We start from the raw sequence: 20,036 nt of genomic DNA on the forward strand, positions 1-20,036 counted from the left end.
AGACCAAGTAGTCAAGACTTGCACTGTTCCTTAAGTGGAGACCCATTCCCCATAAATCACTAGCTCATTCATTAGCTTTGTGTCAGTGGAGACACGCCCAGGAGGGCCAGAGGGGAGCAGATCGCAGTCAAAATACCATTCTCCCATTTCCATGTTAATTACAGAACCCTGAGATGGATGCCTTCAACCGCATTGTTCATTTAATGTATGCAAAGTGCATGCAATTGGCACATTAAAAACAAGAGGACAATGTTCAAACAAGCTAGTAAAACCGCGGCTTTGTCATTTGGCTTTGAAATCAATGTCAAGATGTTTTACGACAAACTCTGGGTTAAAACGGCTGAATGCTCTTTAGAGATGAGAAAAGAATGATATTAGTGTTTACAGCCTCACAGCTGTCGAGCTGTTAGTTAGGTACGAGGACTCATTTATGTGATAAGTGAGCAATGTTTGCACCTCTGAGATAAACCGAACCATCGGCCCGTGAGAGGTTCTTGAATACGCAGTCAACTGTTTGGTGTAATCTCTGCAATTCTAGACCAATTGCACATAAATGCTTTTTCTTTTCTCTCCACAGCTCCAGTCGAACTAGCTTGGATTTGTGTACCCTGCCTGTGGAGCGTAGGCTTTAGGGAACAGAAGGACCCTTGAGTTTAATCTTTCTCGGGGCAGATCTGGGTCAGTGAAGGCCAACAGAAGGCTGGATCCCATGGGGCCTGTGCAAAACACTCTGCAATTTCTCATCTCCACACACACCCGCCTCTGAACCTCTAACTGGGCACAGGACCTCGGGTAAGCCCACTTGACTGGATGGCGCGCCAAACAGGGGCTTTCATTTTCATTTAGTGTGTTGATGGATGCAGACGAGAGAGATGATGACTCAGGTGTTGGACATTAATTTCAATCTAGCCAATCATTTAGAGCCGCAATGCATTACCTTGGAAATCGGTCCCATGTGCTAATTATTCCTGGAAACATTTGGGGCTGACAGAACTTAGAAATGTTCTGACAGAAATTTGGATACAATGACGTTTGGTTTTAAATTTCCCTGGCAAGTGAATTGTTAATGTTACTTGCCAAGTCATTGCTGTTGCTTTCACTTAGGGTTTGACATTTGAACAAACGCCTAACATTAAGTATTAAAGTTTGGTGCAGAACTCGTCCAGTAACATTTTGTGGTGCAAACTGATAATTCTTATAATGCAGATTGCTGAACAGATTTTTATGATTACTTTTTGGGGTCATCAGTCGTAATAAAAAAAAAAGCCTTTTTCCACCTTACAAGATGACAATAGCAGTAGTAATAATAATAGAACATTTTTAGTTATGTCTTACAGTGGCCTCTTTTTCTCATAACGGCATGTTTTAAATATCTAGCACTTGTGACTTTCTATCTCACAACTGAAACTTTCAGTTGACTGTCACAATTGTGTCCAAAACTGTCCTAAAACCAACTATTTCTCAGTTTCAACTTAATTTCTTGTATTTTTAACTTTAAATCTCACAGTTGCAACTTTTTATCTCATAATTGCAAATGCATTATACACAATTCTGACTTTATTTGCAGTTTTAGATCGCACAGTTGCAACTTTATATCTCATTGTTGACACTGTTTCTCAAGTTTGTTGATATTCATTGTATTTGCAGCTTTATATTTCTCAACTGCAATTTTATTTCTCATATTTGGCAGTTTATATCTAACATTTGTGAATTTCCTGTAACTTTATATCAGAATTGCTACTTTATTTCTCACAATTGTGACAGATTCTTGTATTTGCAGCATTATTTCTCAAAATTGTGAATTCGTATCTCACAGATGTGACTGTTTTTACTTGGTGGATTAAGGTAAAGCACAAATTTAGTTAAATATTTGATCTCAATCACTTATCGGCAAGGATTTTAATAAGAAAAACTTCTAAAAACCTAATCATTTTATAAGAAAGAATTGTTTCATGCAAAATAATCCTTGCAGACAAATGTGGGGTGTTCTGCTGTGACAAATGAATGAAATAAACCAAGCAAGAGAGAAGCAAAACTTGGTACCGTTTTAGTGTGCTCTTGCATGGCAAACTGGGTCAAAGGATTACCAGCAGGCTATAAAAAGATGCCTTTTTGGCCATTGACTAATTCAAGCCTGTAGATCTGAACAGTGTGTTTGTGTGCACACGCATAAAAGTGTGTAATGGGGGAGGTGTGTTTTTATGCCAAGCATATGGCTGTAGGGAGAGAGAGAAGGGGACAAGCGATAATCCCTCTGCAGTCATGCCATGGTCACTTGTGTTTTCTGTGAGTGTGTGTGTGTGTGTGTGTCCAGCGGGTGTCTAGGGTTGTCTGATTTGGTTCTGCTGGCTTGCGGTGAGGATTAGTGATCTGGAGGGCCGTACATGTTCTCTTGACAGACCTCTTGTGCTCCCTTAACTACAAAACAGTCGGACACACAAGCAACAAACACAAACATATGTCATAGTAATCTGAGAGGCAGATACTTGTGATGAAATATCCACTTATGATCTTTTTATTAACTTTTAAAAAAGGCATTTCATATTATAAAAATAAAAGTCATTAAAATGCAACTTTTTAGTAGTACAGCAATTGTGAGAAATATTTGATGTACGTAAAAAAAAACAAAAAACAATCATCAATAAAAATTACTTTTTGTTTTAAAAAAATTTGTCTAAAATTGCTAACATTTAGTTAAATTACATTCTGATTTATATGAAAAATAAACTAATATTTTAAGTAAATTAAGATTTAAATTATAATATAATAAAAAAAATAATTGTAAAATACAAAAGCATCTTGTATAATATTTCTTGTGTATTTTTCCTTGTCGTATAAAAGCATATATGATTTTGTAAAATTGTAAGTGGAGTATTATTAAATAAAATTGCTTTATTTACATTTCGTTGAATGCCAATATGAACATCCTGTACAATAGTCTTTATTATAGTGTGGTACAACTCAACTGCACCTACTGTGATTTGCAGCAGTGTGTTCTTATATTTGACCTTGCTACATACCCAAGCCCATCAAAACTACAAGAAATGGGGGTTGCCCTGAGGAATACAGGGAAATGTAGTCCATAAACGACCCCTAGGCATGTGCAAGTCGATCATCGGTGCGAGGGGGTTTCCAGATGTCCTCTCCAGCGCTCAATGCCTGAGTGTCGGCTAGATGTAGCAGTGATTCTGGCCTTGTTGGAGGCTTTTAACTGGGCCTCCAACTCCTCCACCCACGCTGTGCTCCAGTCCCACACAGGCAGCGGCTCCAGCTCTCCAAAACAATCTCGAGGGGGGAACAGAACACTCAGGGGGGATGCAGGCGGGGAGGAATCTGCAGAAAATGCACGATCACATACACATCACAAAGGAAATCAAGGCAGATGAATGCATATGCATGCACATAGGTATAAAATACACAAAGAAAAGCATTCTGTTAACGCGTATAAAGACGTACAAGTCAATTTTACCATTATAACACTCAATGATAATGCACAATGGTGCTGAACTCATCAGTTACAATGAACTAGTCATATAACCTGATGCATTCACAGAGATTGAAAGACAGACAGGGAGCGAGAGAAAGGGGGAAACAATCAGCAAATGGAAAGAGGAAAATCCCAGTAGGTTTCTCTTTTGAAAGCCATGATTGATTTGCTGAAACTTCAGAGAGGATGATGGGGGAGCTCAGACAATTTGCAGGCAGGCTCTCAAATCCCTTTATTTCTCATTGTACCAAAGTAGCGCTGCTATTTTTCACTGTCTCATTGGGAAGAGTAATGCTGCAGTGCCTCGTGAATCTGATTTGACAATGAAACTTCCCATCCCAAATACGGGATGAGAAGTTAAATGTTAATACATTAGATAACAAAATAGATAAAATATTTTCTCAAAACTAACCTCACTTTTATGAGTCATTTTTTGCTATTCTTTAACCTACAGGTCTCTGGGTGAAGGCAGGTGTAATTTATCACATTAACTACTATACGAACATGTTCCATTAAGATTTGACAAGCTGAAAGTGTTTAAAATCCTAATTTTTCATTTAAAACCTAGCAACATCTTTTGCTTGTGTTGTCTTTCTTTAGAATAAAAGCCACTTGCGTTGACGCTTTTTTTAATGCAGTGATATTCAGACATTTTTAAGTGACAAAATACTTTGGTTGCACTGTATACACAAAATTATGAATCATTTTAAATGAGCTAAATTGAAAGCAGATATTTAAACAATACTTTTTGATGACTATGCAAATATTTTTTTTATAGATTTACACTGCATACACTTTAGACATTCTACTTACTGTAAGTAACTTTGCAACTACATGTCAACTAACTCTGAATCTGTGTGGACTTGCTGATAAAGCCATGAAACTCTATATAGCATGAGCAGATTGTTCCACCTAGTGGACGTATCTGAAAACTACATCTGTACTTGCTGTTGACCAGCTTAGTACTTGAATCATGTGGAGACAATGAAATACAGTACAACAACCTAATTCTACAGAGGTTGAAGAGAGTTTGTATCTTGCCTGATAAAGTACCGCTCGTGGATTCGGCTGTCATAGCCAGGATGCGGGCAAAATTTGCATCGTTTATGAACGAGTAGTCAGAACAGCTGATGATACTCGTTCGAGCGCTTGTCATGTTGCTCTCTGACACCGAACCCCAGCCGTTCCACAACGAACCCTCCCATTCGCTACAGCAAGTTGATTGCGTGCTCCTCAGGGTAGCTCTCCTGAGGCCGACTGGCTGAGACTCCCGCTCTTCATCCATCTCCCGTTCCGCAGGCCCACAGATGTAACCAAACGTGGGCGTGGGAGAGAACGGATGGGGCAATGAAGGAGAACTTTGACGGGACGTACTGTTGGGAGACATCAAAATTAGCCCTTGGCTTGATAGTTTCTTCAGATAAATGCTCTTTCAGATGTTCTTTTACCTTTGCCCCTGTGGTTTGAGGCTGGTCTCCATGTATTGAGTGTGGCCCTGAGTACTGAGCGTGGTGTCCTGGTAGTCATCATTGGAAAGACAGAAGGAGACCGAGGAAAGGTGGCTGAAGGTCGGGCTTGGCTGGGCTGGACTGTGGTGGCTTGGACAGCCTGTTGTGGCCGTAGCGGGACCCTGGAGCCCAGATGCCGTACACACAGACTGCAGAGAGCCGATGTCAACTGTCAATTTGGTGGATCTGGTAGACCTGAGGGATCAGATATAGATGGGCATATCATAATCATGTTTCCTTTCTAACCAGTGACTAAATACTAGCATATCACTCATACTAACATACTACACCTAGTATTTCTGGCATTGCTACGTCTGCTGTTATAATAGTATAAAACTTATAGATTTTACCTACCTTTTACCTTAACCTTTTTGATTAGTTTCGTTTTGCATGATAACTGCTTAGCATATTAGCTTAGCATACCGTAGCAGCCTTCAACACAGGCAAATGTTAAATTATTAGGTTTTATTGTATAATTGAACATATGTGTAAGGTTTTGCTAAGCTATTAAACAATTCTCATATTTTTTAGTTATCTTACTTCTGGATGCTAACTGATCAGCATACTATTAGCGTAGCATAATGTTATACATTTAACCTGTAAGTTTAAACCTTTACCCAACATAAATGTTCGATTATAAGCTTTTCTAGTATAATTGAACATATCTGTAGAGTTTTTGCTAAGCTAGCAGGCTAATTGTTTACGTCTGCTGCATTTCTAATGAAAATAACTTTACTATGGAGCCCTGCAGAGGACATCCAGTGATTTATTAATTTGATCCCTTGTTAGCAAGTCATGCCCATGGTTTACTAATTCAACTTAATTTTTTGTTCATTTGTGGCCTTCATTTAAAGGGATACTCCACCCCAAAAGGAAACCCATAAAGCTTTGTTCGTCTTCGGAACACAATTTAAGATATTTTGGCTAAAAACCGGGAAGCTTGAGACTGTCCCATAGACTACCAAGTAAATAACACTGTCAAAGTCCAGAAAAACATTATCAGAATATTCCATCTGCCATCAGTAGTTCAACCATAGACAATAATTTTTTTTGTATGCGAATAAAATAAAAATAAGGGCTTTGTTAAACAATTCGGTTGTCAACAGTCTCCTTTGTCTCTCCAAATCACTCAAACTGTCTACGCTCTTCTGTGTCAGCCGCGCCACAAGGATGCATTGTTTACTTTCAAATCAAAGCATAAATACACATAAAAACAGCACATCCTTGTGGTGCGGCTGACACAGAAGAGCATACGCAACATACGATGATATGGAGAGACACAGAGGAGACTGATAACAAGAATTGTTGAATAAAGTCGTTATTTTTGTTTTATGTGCATACAAAAAAAAGTATTCTCATCACTTCATAATGTTACGGCTGAACCACTGATGGCAGATGGACTATTCAGATGATGCTTTTCATACTTTTCTGGATCTTGACAAGTGTTATTTACTTGGCAGTCTATGGGACAGTCTCAAGCCCCCTGGTATTCATCCAAAATATCTTAAAAATTGTGTTCCGAAGACAAACAAAGCTTTTACGGGTTGGAATGACATGGGGGTCAGCGATTAATGACAAAATTTCCATTTCTTCTTTAAACTCCCCGTCCGTTAGAGTTGAGCTACAAACTAAATTGGTTTCCAGTCTTTTAGTCTGAGAGCTGAGAGACAGTAGTAGACTTCTCTCTTCTCATGGTACAATGACACGTTATAGTCACAGATACCTCATTATGGACCGGCAACCTCTCGAATGTCTGAGAAATGGACGCAAATCTTGAGCTCTGTGGCAGTAGCGATTTTCCACTACTCTCTTCATCCTATGACAATGGTGAAACTGAAGTTTATGACCATTTAAGAAGCCGCATTAAAAAGAAAGACAATCTAAAGTTCTAGTTTGTGTCTGTGCACTGAGAAGGAACTGAACTCTGATAAACAGAAACCTGAAACTTCAAAGCGTTCTGCTGAATACTGTTGCCTACAGGGAAGAAAAATCACAAATGAGATCACTTTCTTATCTTTAATGGTTTCTCCTAGATAGCTATGAGATCAAATGGATAGCAAATAGATGAATTTATAGCTTCTTAGAAGTTTCTGCTCAGAGAAAGACCCTAGTGATCTCATGTCTCCTTTATAGATTCAGATGTCAAATACTGTGCTCTGATTTCCCTTGACACCAGCAAAAGTCTTACATCAAACTCTTTCCAGACCAAATTATCTGAATTTTGTTTCCCACATTTTTTTTTTGCTCTTTTAACATGTCAATGATTGTCTCATTTGTGCTTAGTTTTATTTCTTCTTCTTTAAGGGAAACATGGCACAGAGGCGATACCTTTAAACCACATAACGGCACTACTCTACAGTAAAGTTTCATTACTTTATGTAACCTAAACAGCAATTTATATAATTTGAAATGTTAAAATGCAGTATTTTATAAAGTTATAAAGTAACATTTAAAGTTCACCCAAAAACTTAAATTCTGTCATCATTTATTTACTCACCCTCATGTCATTCCATATCTGTATGACTTCTTCAAAATGATAAAGAATGAATGTTGGAATACTGGAACCCATTGACTCTCATAGGCAAAAAATCCCCCCCCCCCACCCAACACACACAAAATAAACCCAGAGACATTTTTCAAAACATCTTCTGTTATGTAGTAAGTAAGTCTTTGAGGTTTAGATAACCAAATTTTCATTTTGGGTGAACTATCCATTTAACTTGGATTAATAAATGCTAAAAACTATTGTTCATTGTGACTTAAAGATATATAATGCATTACCTAAAGTTACCCAATTTAACCTTATTATAAAGTTTTACCAACATGTTCTGCTGGGCTATAAATGAGCAATAAAATCATTGAAGATTTAAATTTTGCTTTGGGTATAATGTGATTCTCACTCGTCCTCTGAGCTGAGGCTGTAGTTGTCCTCCACAGGAAGAGGTGGAGGGCTGGGTAACATGTCCACCAGTTGCAGAGAGGCAGAGTAGTGCAGGATACGTGAAGAACTCAGCGGCTTCACAGGCTCCGATACACCACCTAATGGAATGTAGACCAGCTTTGAACAGATGAAATAAATAGATTGCATAACAGAATTTGGACATGCTAATGTTTAAACCTGCAGGGTGCTGATTGAATCTTTGCTGATGGTTACTCGATGCACTGCACACTGCCAGACTAGCAGGCATTAGTGGGGCACTTTTTACAGCATGCAGCTCTGAAAGTAGACAAATTGTGTTAGTGCTGGACAAAATAAATGCGAATAACTCGCTGAATGAATGAATGTCTCACCACGTTTGTAATTTTTCTCCCATGATTCCTTCAGAACTCCCATGCTGGGCTGGGCAGGGAGGACACGTCTCCATGGCAATGCCTGCACTTCCCTCACAACAGCAGTTTTGACGATGGGTTCAGTGATTCGAACAGTTTCGGAGTTATGCAGCGGAGATTTGCTGTGGGGCATTCTAGGACCGCGTCCTGGACTATTAAATGTCTGCAGTTCCTTGCCGGTAAGATCCATATAAAAGGTGCCATAGACGCCACAATTGTCTGGTACAATCGGTACGGCTGACCGTACATGGTTGGTGTCCTTTTTAGCCATAATGGGCAGAGCTGTCAGTAGGGGGGTAAAAAAAACAGACTGATTTGCATAATGCGCCAAGATGTCAACGGTAATTAGAGTTGAAGAGGACTCCGCAGAGTCATGACGTCAGGGGTGACAGGCATTTTTTTAAGGTTCTACGGACATATCTGTCATCAAGAGAGATGACGAGAGGAAAAAAAGAATAATAGGTAAGGTTTGAAACTCGTGAGAAGGTTATGACTATGTATATTAACTAAAATCATGACTTACTGGTCCTCCGCAAGCCAGAGTTCTCTTGACTCGGGGTCCAAAGGCCCTGCTTGGGCTCACTGCTGGAATCTGGCCTCCAGCCTCCAGAGATCCACGGAGAGTCTGGTGCTGCCATTCTAGAAATGACATTATAAGGATGGTGTCGCAATTACTTATGGAAGCCTATTTAACAAGTATAGTATAGTATTACGTAAGAAAAAAAGTCATGCTTTGGTAAATTATTATTATGAGATAAACAGTAAAAATTATGACTTGTTGAAATTATGAGATAAAAAGTAAATTGACAAATGAGATATTGTCATAATTACGATACAATAAATAATTATTATTTAAAATGTACTGTAAGGAGACTATCTCATAATTGCAACTTAGTATGTCATAATTTAGATTGTTATCTCATAAGTTAGTTTTATTAAAGCATTGCTTTTTTTCTCATGTGAAATAAAGAGATGAGCTTCTATAGAATTTAGATTCCATAGTTACTAGCTGGTGCATATATTGAAATCAACATTTAGTGTACTTTTTGGAAATGTGTCTTGGAAAAATGTTTTTTTTTTTTTTTTTTTTGTAGTTTGGTATTCTTTAAAGTACAATTGTATATGAACATGGTTATCATGCAGTACTGTGGTATATTTCAAATTTCAATAGTATTATCACTGAACAATGCTTCCATTATTGTCTTCTTAAATCAAACATCTACATTTTTACCTGTGTTTGATGATGTGATCTTCAATTTCAAGTCCATATAAGCCTACAAATAAAAAAGTGAAAATTATGATTATGTGTGTATAGATAAACAAAAATAAATCAAGACTTTATTATAGATTACCTGAGCGTTTGCCTCTCAGGTTGGTGGGTCTGACATGTCTCCTGTACAAAAACACGGCAGTAATCATCAAAACACACAGGAGGATGCCAACGCTGCCAATGATTACCGGCTTTTTAATCACAGCAAGGAAGTGAGACATACTGAGTATGTCTGTCTGATAAGGTGTCGCCTCCAGCCTCGACTCTGGGAAAGAAAGAGCGACAAAATAACATATCGAGCAGATTACACTTTAAAATGATTGTTTCATACCTTAGTGTTTTCTTCACTAACCTATGAGCAGTTTGTATGGATCGCTCTGGACCCCCACTCCTGCCCCGTTAACGGCAGCCACCGTGGCCCAGAACAGCTTGCCGGGCTGCAGTGTGCTGATCTCAATACTGTGTGTTCCACTGTCCACTGTCCAGTTAAAAGAATTCTGTTCCTCAGTCTCCACACACCACACCTGTCACAAAGTAGAACAGCTTAGTAAAATCAAGCAGGCTGCTACATATTACATATATAGGTATGTATATTTGAATTTTATGTGATTTTAGGTCAATATGTTATCACAACAATAGACTGAAGTGGGAACTCAAAATGTAATGGTGCAGCAGCTAATGCTTATATAGAGAGCAACAAATAAATTAGTGGAAAATATGCATCAGTTTTGTGATCCGAAACTAAACTGTGGAATAGAGTCCTGCAACGGGTCAGGTACACGCGGATACCCGCATAAAAGTGGCTAAAACGGGTGGATTTTGACATTCCTAAAATTCACGGGTGGGGATGAGGGTGGATAACTAACTCCTTGCGGGCAGGTAGTAGCGCAGATGAAAAATATGTGCAATATTTGTACACAAATGCAACAACGATATGACATTTGACCCATCACATCACCGCCACTGCGGAGAGAGAGAGAGACTTTTCCACAGCTGGATCTGTAATTCAAGAATGGAGAACGCAACTTAAACCTAGGACTGTGGACGATTTTATATTATCACGAGTGACCGGTCAGATCTGGTGCTGAACTTTGCGGGTACGGGTGGGCGCCGATCTCCAAATACAGACCCATGCAGGACTCTACTGTGGCATACTAGAAACAGTGTATTTTTTTGTAGCAGTCAACCGATCTGAAATGGTTGATTTTGGCAGGGTCATGTAATTTCTATGTGATCAGACAGTCTAGAAGTGTCTTAGGCTGAAAATAGGAATTATTTAACTGCTTCCAGGCTTCTTTTGATTAAACATGAATTTTAATTAAATTAAAATTTGGAACTAGAGAAAAAAACTATTTTCTCTTACAAATTCCTCCATATCTACTGGAGAGAATGCTTCTCAGGGCAATATTAGCATTTTTTCACAACGAGTGTCTTTACGCTATAATACCTGATATCCCTGAATGATTCCATTGTGAGCATCATGAGGCGGAGGCTCCCAGCTGAGGTGCACTGTGTCATTACTGTCAGTGGGCATTGATATGGACACATCCTGAGGTGGTGCACTGGGGACTGTGAACCAGGCACATGGTTACAGTTTGGTTTTAGTACAAAGGTTTGGGGTTAATACAATTTATACAATTGAAATGTTTAAGTCTCTTAGTTAACAATACCACCCCTCGACTGAAGTACTTAGGAGTATCATGCAAATGCCATGGTACTGTAAATGAATAAGGTCATTTATATTCTCACCTATCTCTGGCACTCGTAAGTGTCTAGTGTTGCTATCCCTGCCATACAAGCTGCTGCCGTAGGGTCGGACTTTGAACTCGTACTTGTAGCCTCGCTTCAGAGGTCCCACGTGTGTGTGAAGGCCAGGCTGAGGAACCCTTTGAACTGTCCAGTCTGAGCTGGCCGGCAGGAGAGAGCGATACAGCACCTCAAAGCCTTCAAGATAATGAGGCTGTGACATAGACGACTGCAACTACAAACAGAAAGACAACAGAACACTTGTGATGCCATCTTAAAATGTTACTTAAGGAAACACAGTTATTTAAAGTGTGGTGCCTGAACTGTATTACCCTCCATGTAACTTGAGACATGTTGGAGGCGGTACTCATAACTGTGACGTTCTCCAGGCTCACGCGTAAGGCAGACAGCTCCTTGTGTAAGTCTCTCAGGCTGGTGATTCCTGCATCTGTTACATATATTAGCCATCACATAAGACATCACTTATCTAAACAAGGTGAGTGGGATACAAATGGCATGCTGGGAAGTTGTTTAAGTGCTGTTAATTGACTGATTACATGCATTCTTACCCTCTACAAGAAGCTGTGCACTGGCCACAGACACCCCGAGCTTATTTTCCGCAGTGCAGGTGTAGCTACCCGCGTCCTGCGCCGTCACATAGTGGATTTGCAGACTGTGGTCGGGGTTGATTAAATATCTGGCAAATGCAATTGCGATGTAAGATTAAGAATGTAAATTATAAGGAATCTCACAATCCTTATGCATCTGGGATTTTTACTTAGGGGGATGCAGACCCCTGGAGGTTCTTTTTAGGTACTGCAGTGGGTCTATATTACTATACTGATTCTATATTGTTAAAACATGATGCACAATGAGCATCACTGTGATGGTTATTTTGAAGGGTCTGTGCATGCATCTGACCTGCCACTGGGTAAAGGTCCTTTTTCTCGGCTCCACTCTACAGAAGGAATTGGGTCTCCATTGGCCTCACAGAAAAACTGTGCAGACGCTCCAAGCTGCACTGAAACATCCTCTGGTTTACGCAATAAAACTGGCTTAGCTGAGGAAGAAGGTCAGATGTATGAGTCTCCATGCATGAGTTATTCCTAATCTTTCAGAGCAATGATAGTCTCACCTAATGCAGACAGCCGAGCCGCACGACTCTCTCTCACTCCAGCTGTGTTTGAGGCTATACAGCTGTAAACTCCAGAGTCATTCTTCTGGGCTGGAGCAATGATCAGTTTACCATTCAGCTCCTATACAAACAGATACACAGAATCCAGGCACACAAAACACTGTTCAGTCTATCTGTTCAGGTCTAGCTCTCTATTCACTTTCTGTGTTATACTGCCTTCTACAGACATACACAGGGACGAGTTCTCATGGAGAAGACTTTAACTGATAAATCAAACCCATTAAATAAGAAAACAGAATCTTATTAGAGTATATTTTGCACTCACAGTGTAATGTTCATTGCTGCTGTTGATTAGGGTCCCGTCTTTCCTCCAGGTTACGTTGGGCTCAGGATATCCAACAGGTGGTCTGCAGTTCATCACAGCCACCTCGCCAATCGCTACTTCCACGTCACTGGGCTGCACACGGAACTCTTCTCGCAGAGCTGAAAATCACACACGCGGGTGGAATGAGTGAATAATAACTAGCTAAATAAAACATATATATATGTTGGGTTCTCTCTCTATACATATAGTGTGTTTCAAAACTTAATATACACTACTGTTCAAATGTTTGTGGTCAGTAAGATTTTTATTTTTATTTTAGAAAGAACTTTTATCAAGCAAGGGTCTGGTAAATTTATCAAAAGTGACAGAGAAGACATTTATGTTACAAAATATTTATATTTATAATTAAATGCTATATCATAGTTTACACAAAATTATTAAGAGGCACAACTGTTTTCAAGATTGATAATAATAAGAAGCACCAAATAATCATATTAGAATGATTTCTGAATGATCATGTGACACTGAAGACAGGAGTAATGATGCTGAGAATTCAGCTCTGCCATCAAAGGACTAAAATACATTTTAAAGTATATATAAAAAATAATTGAATTGTATTATTTATTAAAAAAAAATCTTAGTTTAAGGTAGTTTAAATGCTAATGGTCAGTCGCTACATTTCAGAGAAGGAATGTCTAATCTTTTTCTCAAAAAGGCCCTTTTGCTTTAGTAATCAAAGTCTATTGTCAACTCTCTTGACATAGTTTGTTGGTGTCTCAAATTATCTAGCAGTGAAATCGGTATAAGCAAAATGCTATTTCATTGATTTAATGTCTCAATCTGGTCCTGCTCCAATCCAGTGGAATGGAAACGAGCCAGCTGAGGAATCTATTTGGGCTACAAACACAGCATGCTGTCAGAGCTCAATTACTGCTCTGTTTGTTTCGGGCTGGAAGGCAAACTGACATCTGATCTCCAGTAATCTCATGAATCATCTTAATAAGCTTCCTCATCCTCATCCAGTAGGTCTTGATGGATTACTTGTTGTTTTCAAGGCCTGTCGATCTTAAACAGGTGAGTTTAGGTGGCAACTGAACATCAAGACCCTATTGACTTTCACTGTATTGACAATGCTCTTTAAAATATGTTCTTATATGATCCACAGAAGAATGTAAGTCATCCAGGTTCTGAACAACGTTTGAGTAAATAATGAGAATTTTCATTTTCAGGTGAACTTCAGGTGAATCTCTTTAATATTAGAAAAGATCACAATTTCTCATGAATCAAACCTGCTATATGAAGAGAGGCATTTCTGCTAGTCGCGACCCCAGCACTGTTGCGAGCCACGCAGGCGTATACCGCTTCATGGGACTGACTCTTTCGGCCAGGGACGACGCTGAAGAAGAACAAACTTCCTTCTGATAAAACAACAGGCTGTGAATGCGCGTCCATCTTGTCCGTATCAAGTGGTTGACCATTTCTGAGCCACTGGATGGTGGGCTTAGGGTTTCCCTCTGCCCTGCAGGACAACGTGGCCGGACTGCCCACCCGGACCACCACATCAGATGGATGGTGGATAATTTGAGGCAGACCACTATCTGAAACAGACCTGGAACCTGGAGAACCGAAATGGGAGAGTCAAACAACAGTAACTTCCACTAAACAAAACACTAAACAAATGACAATCCTGAGAGGTCATTTAATTATTTTGTTTAATATGGCTATATGACCCTGCGGTGAGTAAAGGAAACACATTTCCTAAATGGAACGGAAGCGTGGGGAGCTGTTTTTCCCACTATGAGCGGAACAAAAGCCCAGCACTCACAAACAAAGTCATAGACCAACAAACAGGACATCCGTCACCTGTGCACCAAGTGCGGGAATGGCCCTCTGCTATTATTGACCCACTTTCAGTGTACTACATTGTCTCTTTGTACTCTCAAGCCAAAACATGGCAATCACATGTGCATGAGATGGTGTCGTTGAAACAAACAAACTAAAAAAATAAATAAAATGGTTTGGTCTTACAAGTCCTTGTTGTCATTGTCTGTGGGATTTGGGAGCCCTTTAATTTGAAAAATTTTAATAATGTCGTTTAACAAACTATAATAAAGCACTTATTTTCCTGATGCATGACAAGAGTAGGTAATAGTGCACAATAGAGAATCTCAGCACTACATTCTTGGCAGAAATGTGTTCTACTATTAAAAGTTTCTATTGTCTCTGATGGGGTAGTTTCCTGAAAGAGAGGAAATGAAGAGTCTAACAGACATGCTATGTAATTTTCACTGTATTTGGGGGAAACATTGGAAGTTTACAAAAAAGAAATTAATTAAATAAAGCTGCATAAAGCATAAAGATCCCATTTCCAATTTAGTTATTATTGCGTCTAGATTTAAACATTTAGTTTCTAATTAAAATAACTTTTTGTTAACGATATATATAATAAATACTTTGTGCTTACCTTCAACATTACAAATAATCCCCAAAACCCAAGAGAGCTTGATAAAGTATCTCATTTTACGTGTGATGTCGAATTCAGTCTATGAAAACAAACGCATGTTTTGTCAGTAACAAATCCGCGACGAAAATGAATAGTTTTCTAGGTTATATAAAGCAACGGTATTTCAGTTGAGATTTCCAGGTTTCACAGTCATGTCTCTGTCGTTTTAGTTAGTATGAGTGTTGAACAGAGCGCCATCCGGACTGAGACCCGCCCCGGTGACTGGCTGACTGGAGCAGCAGCAGTGTTGCCAGATTGGAAATGCCCAGCCCCAAGTATCGTACCAGAAGTTCAAAATTATCGCATTTGGAAGAAAATTATCGTACACGAGTCAAAAGAGTTATTTATGTATTCTAAACCAACAACATTTTGACACGATCTGCAAATTACCACTATAGATAACAAGGCGTATTGTTGGACGAAACAGTGAGACAAAATACTATTCCATTATTTTCAGGGACCGTCTGCGTCGCGGCGCATATTAAAACATATTAAAATGATTTTTAAAACTTGCTTTGTCGCGTCCAGTGAAGAAGGAATTTAGCTGTTTCTGCGTGGTGCAGTTAACTCCACATCTGAGCCGCTTTCATCGGAATCCTGCGTGTTGCCAGATGTTGAAGGGGCTCTTGCTGTCATGGTGCTCGTTGGCTTTAAAGCAGGGCACTCTCCTGCATTCTTAACACACCCTGAGGTGCACACGAACGCATTTAGAGTGTTATGAGTAAAGAAGCCCTATGACTGCAACTACCATCATTTAAATTTTCATAAAATTCTGAAATTATTGATCGTACATCGTGCAGAGGTAAAAAATATCGTACAAATACGATAATTGTCGTACGTCTGGCAACACTGAGCAGCAGCAGGAGGCAGAAGCTGATGATGATGATGACATTATGAAGGCGAGCGGATTTACAGTAGTGATGGGAAGTTCGGATCATACCGACTCTGACTTTTGAGTCTTGTTCAGCAAAATGAACTAGGCTAATCTTTTTTTCGAGTCATTTTGTTTATTTCTTTAATTTTAGCAAAATGTAATTAAAATGTTACTTGTTACTTCCTCAATACATCTAGTGCTTACGCAAACGTTTATCACACTACAAACAATACAAAACTAAAATGCTATAATTTACAGAAAATATTAATTCATTTTTTACCCGGGTCTTCAGTGCTACTTGACTTGAGTTCAGCTTTTGACTTAGATCATAAGATTCTCTTATCTTGGCTAGAACATTCGATCGGTATCTCAGGTATGTACTCAAATGGTTCCAGTCTTACCTATCTAACAGAAGTTTTTCTGTTAGATTAGGTACTCATCTATCTTCTGCGACGCACCTCAATTGTGGGGTACCCCAGGGATCGATTCTGGCACCCCTATTATTTTCATTGTAGCCTACATGCTTCCTTTGGGATTAATTATGAGTAGATTTGGTGTGTCGTACCATTGTTATGCGGACAATACCCAACTTTACATACCTATAAAACATAACGATAACACTACTTATAAGCGACTACAAGACTGTCTTCACGAAATCAAGCTATGGCTCACAAACAACTTCCTGCTTCTTAATGACGATAAAACCCAAATCATCCAATTTGGTCCAAATGAGCTTTTTGACAGATACTGTACTGACCTTGGTACACTCACGCCAAAACTCACTTCTGAAGTTAAAAACTTAGGTTTTTATCTTGACAAAACTGACCAAGCAAATACATGCCCCAGTTAGAGCTAGAAAAAGAAGGCTGTTTCTAAATAACAGCCTTAAGTATGTAAGTAAAATAATGACATATGTCTTTGAAACAAAAAAGCATGCTGAATAGCACTAACTGAAAAAATATGCATTGCATTAACAGTACTTGTATTTTAATGCCTTGTATTTCCAAGGCTTGCATTTTTAGGTCCTGAAATTTAACATAGTTGTTAGTTTAAGCTGTGAATATTTCAATAAAAAATATTTCACACACCTTTTCATAATTAAAAAATCAATAATTCATATTCACCTTCCAGAATTCACTTCCAAAATATTAAATCGGTTTAAAAATACGATGTACAATATTCGACAGGCAAATTTCGGTCCATTTTATTTCACTTTCCAAATTCGCTTCCACAAATTCAGTGGTTAAAATTCTGCAGATAATTCGCACTTTCACATCCGGGAGCTGCAGGAATAGCAGTAGAGCATAGAGTCATGATCTCCATCTCCTGTCAGTCGCTCACCAGCAGGTGGTGCAAGCGGCTTCTGATGAAGACCAAAGCAACAGGTGGATTAAGTAATACAGTTACAAAAACGGATCTACACAAATGGAGCAGGCGCTAAGCAGAAGTTTTGATTATCGGGGCATGTGGAAAAGCTGATTGTGTGAATGTTTATTTCAACATCTTTGCCTTTAGCCCTTTACCATAGACTGTATAAAGGCTGCTACCCGTAGCCTAGTAAGCAGCATTCTCTACCATAAAGGAGGTTATAATGGGATTTTACCCAACGCTGAAGTACAGAACTAACATTACATCTAAGGAAGACATATATTGCTTTTGGTTGTTTAGCTTCCGTAACTTTGTGTCATGGCTTGTGTGCCGCTGTGCTGTAATACTGGGGATCCCCTCACGTCACACTCCTGGATTCCCCAATGACGAAAGGGCCTTTCACATATCGCACTTAAAAACGCGTGGAAAATGCTAGGCACACCGCTTTCTCCTTCTTTCCAAAGCGCTCGGGCAGAAGTGCTCCTGATGTGTCTGCCTTTGCTAAGCATCCATGATGTGCTCTCTCCATGAAGAGGTGAAAATTTCAGCAAACGATAAATGGATTTGCAGCACTAAAAATCGCTTGCAGTAGCTCTGCTACTAAATTTATTTCAGAATGGCAATCCATATACAACTATGATCAGCTGTTCCTTCATCTGTTCATCAGCTGTTCCACAAGTCACTCTGCAGGCACATTTTGAGGCAAACCAATTTGTCATGACCAAAAAATTCTAGAGTAGGCTGAGACCAGATGCTATTCCCAAAATCTTTGTGCATCATCCTGTGGTCAAAAAGAGGGGGGGGGGGGGGGGGGTCTAGGGGTGCTCCACGATGCACCCCTAGACCTCTAAACATACAGCAAATTGCTGCTGATCACTATTTCAGGTGATGCATATACTGTATAAGTACAAACTCATACTAGTTGAAGTAATATTTATAATTTTGAAGTGATGTGACATTTTCAATATTTAAAATTAGCAATACCATGTATTCTGCCTCTATTTCAAAGGTTGAGAAAAAAAGAATGAGAACACTCAGAGAAGGGAAAGTGACAGTGAAGAAACAGATGACATGGCTAGAGAGGAGAGACAGGAAAAGGCGACACTACCCAGTCAGTCAGCATTCCAGTCATCCATCAGCCAGTTCCCTGGGTCTATTAATAAAATTAAAGAGACAAGAAAATATATATAAAAAAATGCAAAGGCGGCAATAAGAAAAATAAAGAATGTAAATGCAGCTCTCAAAAAAATGGTCCCCTCAGCACTGTGGCACCAGTAATCCTCCATCTACCAGCACCTACAGTGTGTTACAGCAGTGGTCCCCAACCCCCGGGCCGCGGACCAGTACCGGTCCGTGCGTCATTTGGTACCGGGCCGCACAGGAAAGAATAAATAACTTACATTAAAACTGCAGTCGGTAACTTTTGGCGCTCGCGTCTAGCGAAGAACATTGTAAGCGGAGCTACTTCTCTCTGTTTAAATCTATGGCGACGAGTCACGCAGGTACTACTCTGCAGCGTTGCCAAACCACAACCAGACTAAGTCTGAATTTAAACACTTATTATAAGGGTACCGTAGTGGTTCAGGAAAAGACAAATACACGGTTTGGGAAAATAGATTCATGATGTACTCGCTCATTATATATTTTTTTTACATTTTCGACACAAAACAACACTGGCACAACCCTGCGCTGATTGGACCAGTAGAGCTGTTATGTTGTTGGCGTGATGTTATGAGGATGCTGCTAATAAAGTTGCATAAGAATACACAGTGTATTCATGTTTCTTACTATATTTACAATATAGCACAGTTTTTATGCCAGTCATATCATTTTATTTTGTTGTATTTATCCGTCACACCTTAAGCCCGGTCCGTGAAAATATTGTCTGACATTAAACCGGTCCTTGACGCTAAAAAGGTTGGGGACCGCTTGTGTTACAGTATTACTTTTATACACTAACAAGTTTAAGTATGTAATACAGTAGTATTATATAATATAGAGAGGTTATATAATATGGACAAGTAATAGTCAATGAATCACAATGACTAAAAACACTCCACCCATGTATTTGCAAACACAATTCACTCTAAATGTATATCAATAGGGTGCATTTTATTGTTAAGGGATTTAATTATTTAATACGTGTAATAAGGAACAAACTTTATAAACAAATTCATACCACTTCCACTCACATCTGTCACACGCGGTAAAACATTGTATTAAACTAATAGGTTATGTAGTCTATGTAACGTTAGCTAACTTTCCCTACCCTGCAAAAAATATGTTTAGAATAATTCATTATTAAAACAAACCAATATCCCGGAGTAATTCATTTACTCAAACAGTACACTGACTGAACTGCTGTGAAGAGAGAACTAAAGATGAACACCGAGCCGAGCCAGATAATGACTCATGAATGAGTCAAGAACCGTTTCTGTCAGATGTGTCCGATTTGAGAACCAAGGAGCTGATGATACTGCGCATGCGTGA

The 20,036-nt window shown here is 39.1% G+C and overlaps 1 protein-coding gene across 1 annotated transcript; it reads right to left on the reverse strand.

The window, feature by feature from the left end:
• Positions 1-2,666: 2,666 nt before the first annotated feature.
• On the reverse strand, positions 2,667-15,508 carry LOC113073189 (roundabout homolog 1-like). Its single transcript, XM_026246064.1, has 19 exons — positions 15,266-15,508; positions 14,091-14,417; positions 12,802-12,959; positions 12,477-12,597; positions 12,263-12,401; positions 11,911-12,038; positions 11,674-11,789; positions 11,345-11,576; positions 11,043-11,164; positions 9,948-10,119; positions 9,678-9,860; positions 9,557-9,599; positions 8,849-8,964; positions 8,287-8,607; positions 8,114-8,212; positions 7,896-8,034; positions 4,936-5,190; positions 4,529-4,860; positions 2,667-3,333 (listed from the first exon to the last, which is right to left on the reverse strand). The coding sequence occupies exons 1-19, from the start codon at positions 15,318-15,320 to the stop codon at positions 3,113-3,115; spliced, it is 3,279 nt and encodes a 1,092-aa protein (XP_026101849.1). The 5' UTR covers positions 15,321-15,508; the 3' UTR covers positions 2,667-3,112.
• Between the last annotated feature and the right edge of the window lie 4,528 nt (positions 15,509-20,036).

Source organism: Carassius auratus, unplaced genomic scaffold (assembly GCF_003368295.1).
Source record: "Carassius auratus strain Wakin unplaced genomic scaffold, ASM336829v1 scaf_tig00011586, whole genome shotgun sequence".
NCBI lineage: Eukaryota > Metazoa > Chordata > Actinopteri > Cypriniformes > Cyprinidae > Carassius > Carassius auratus.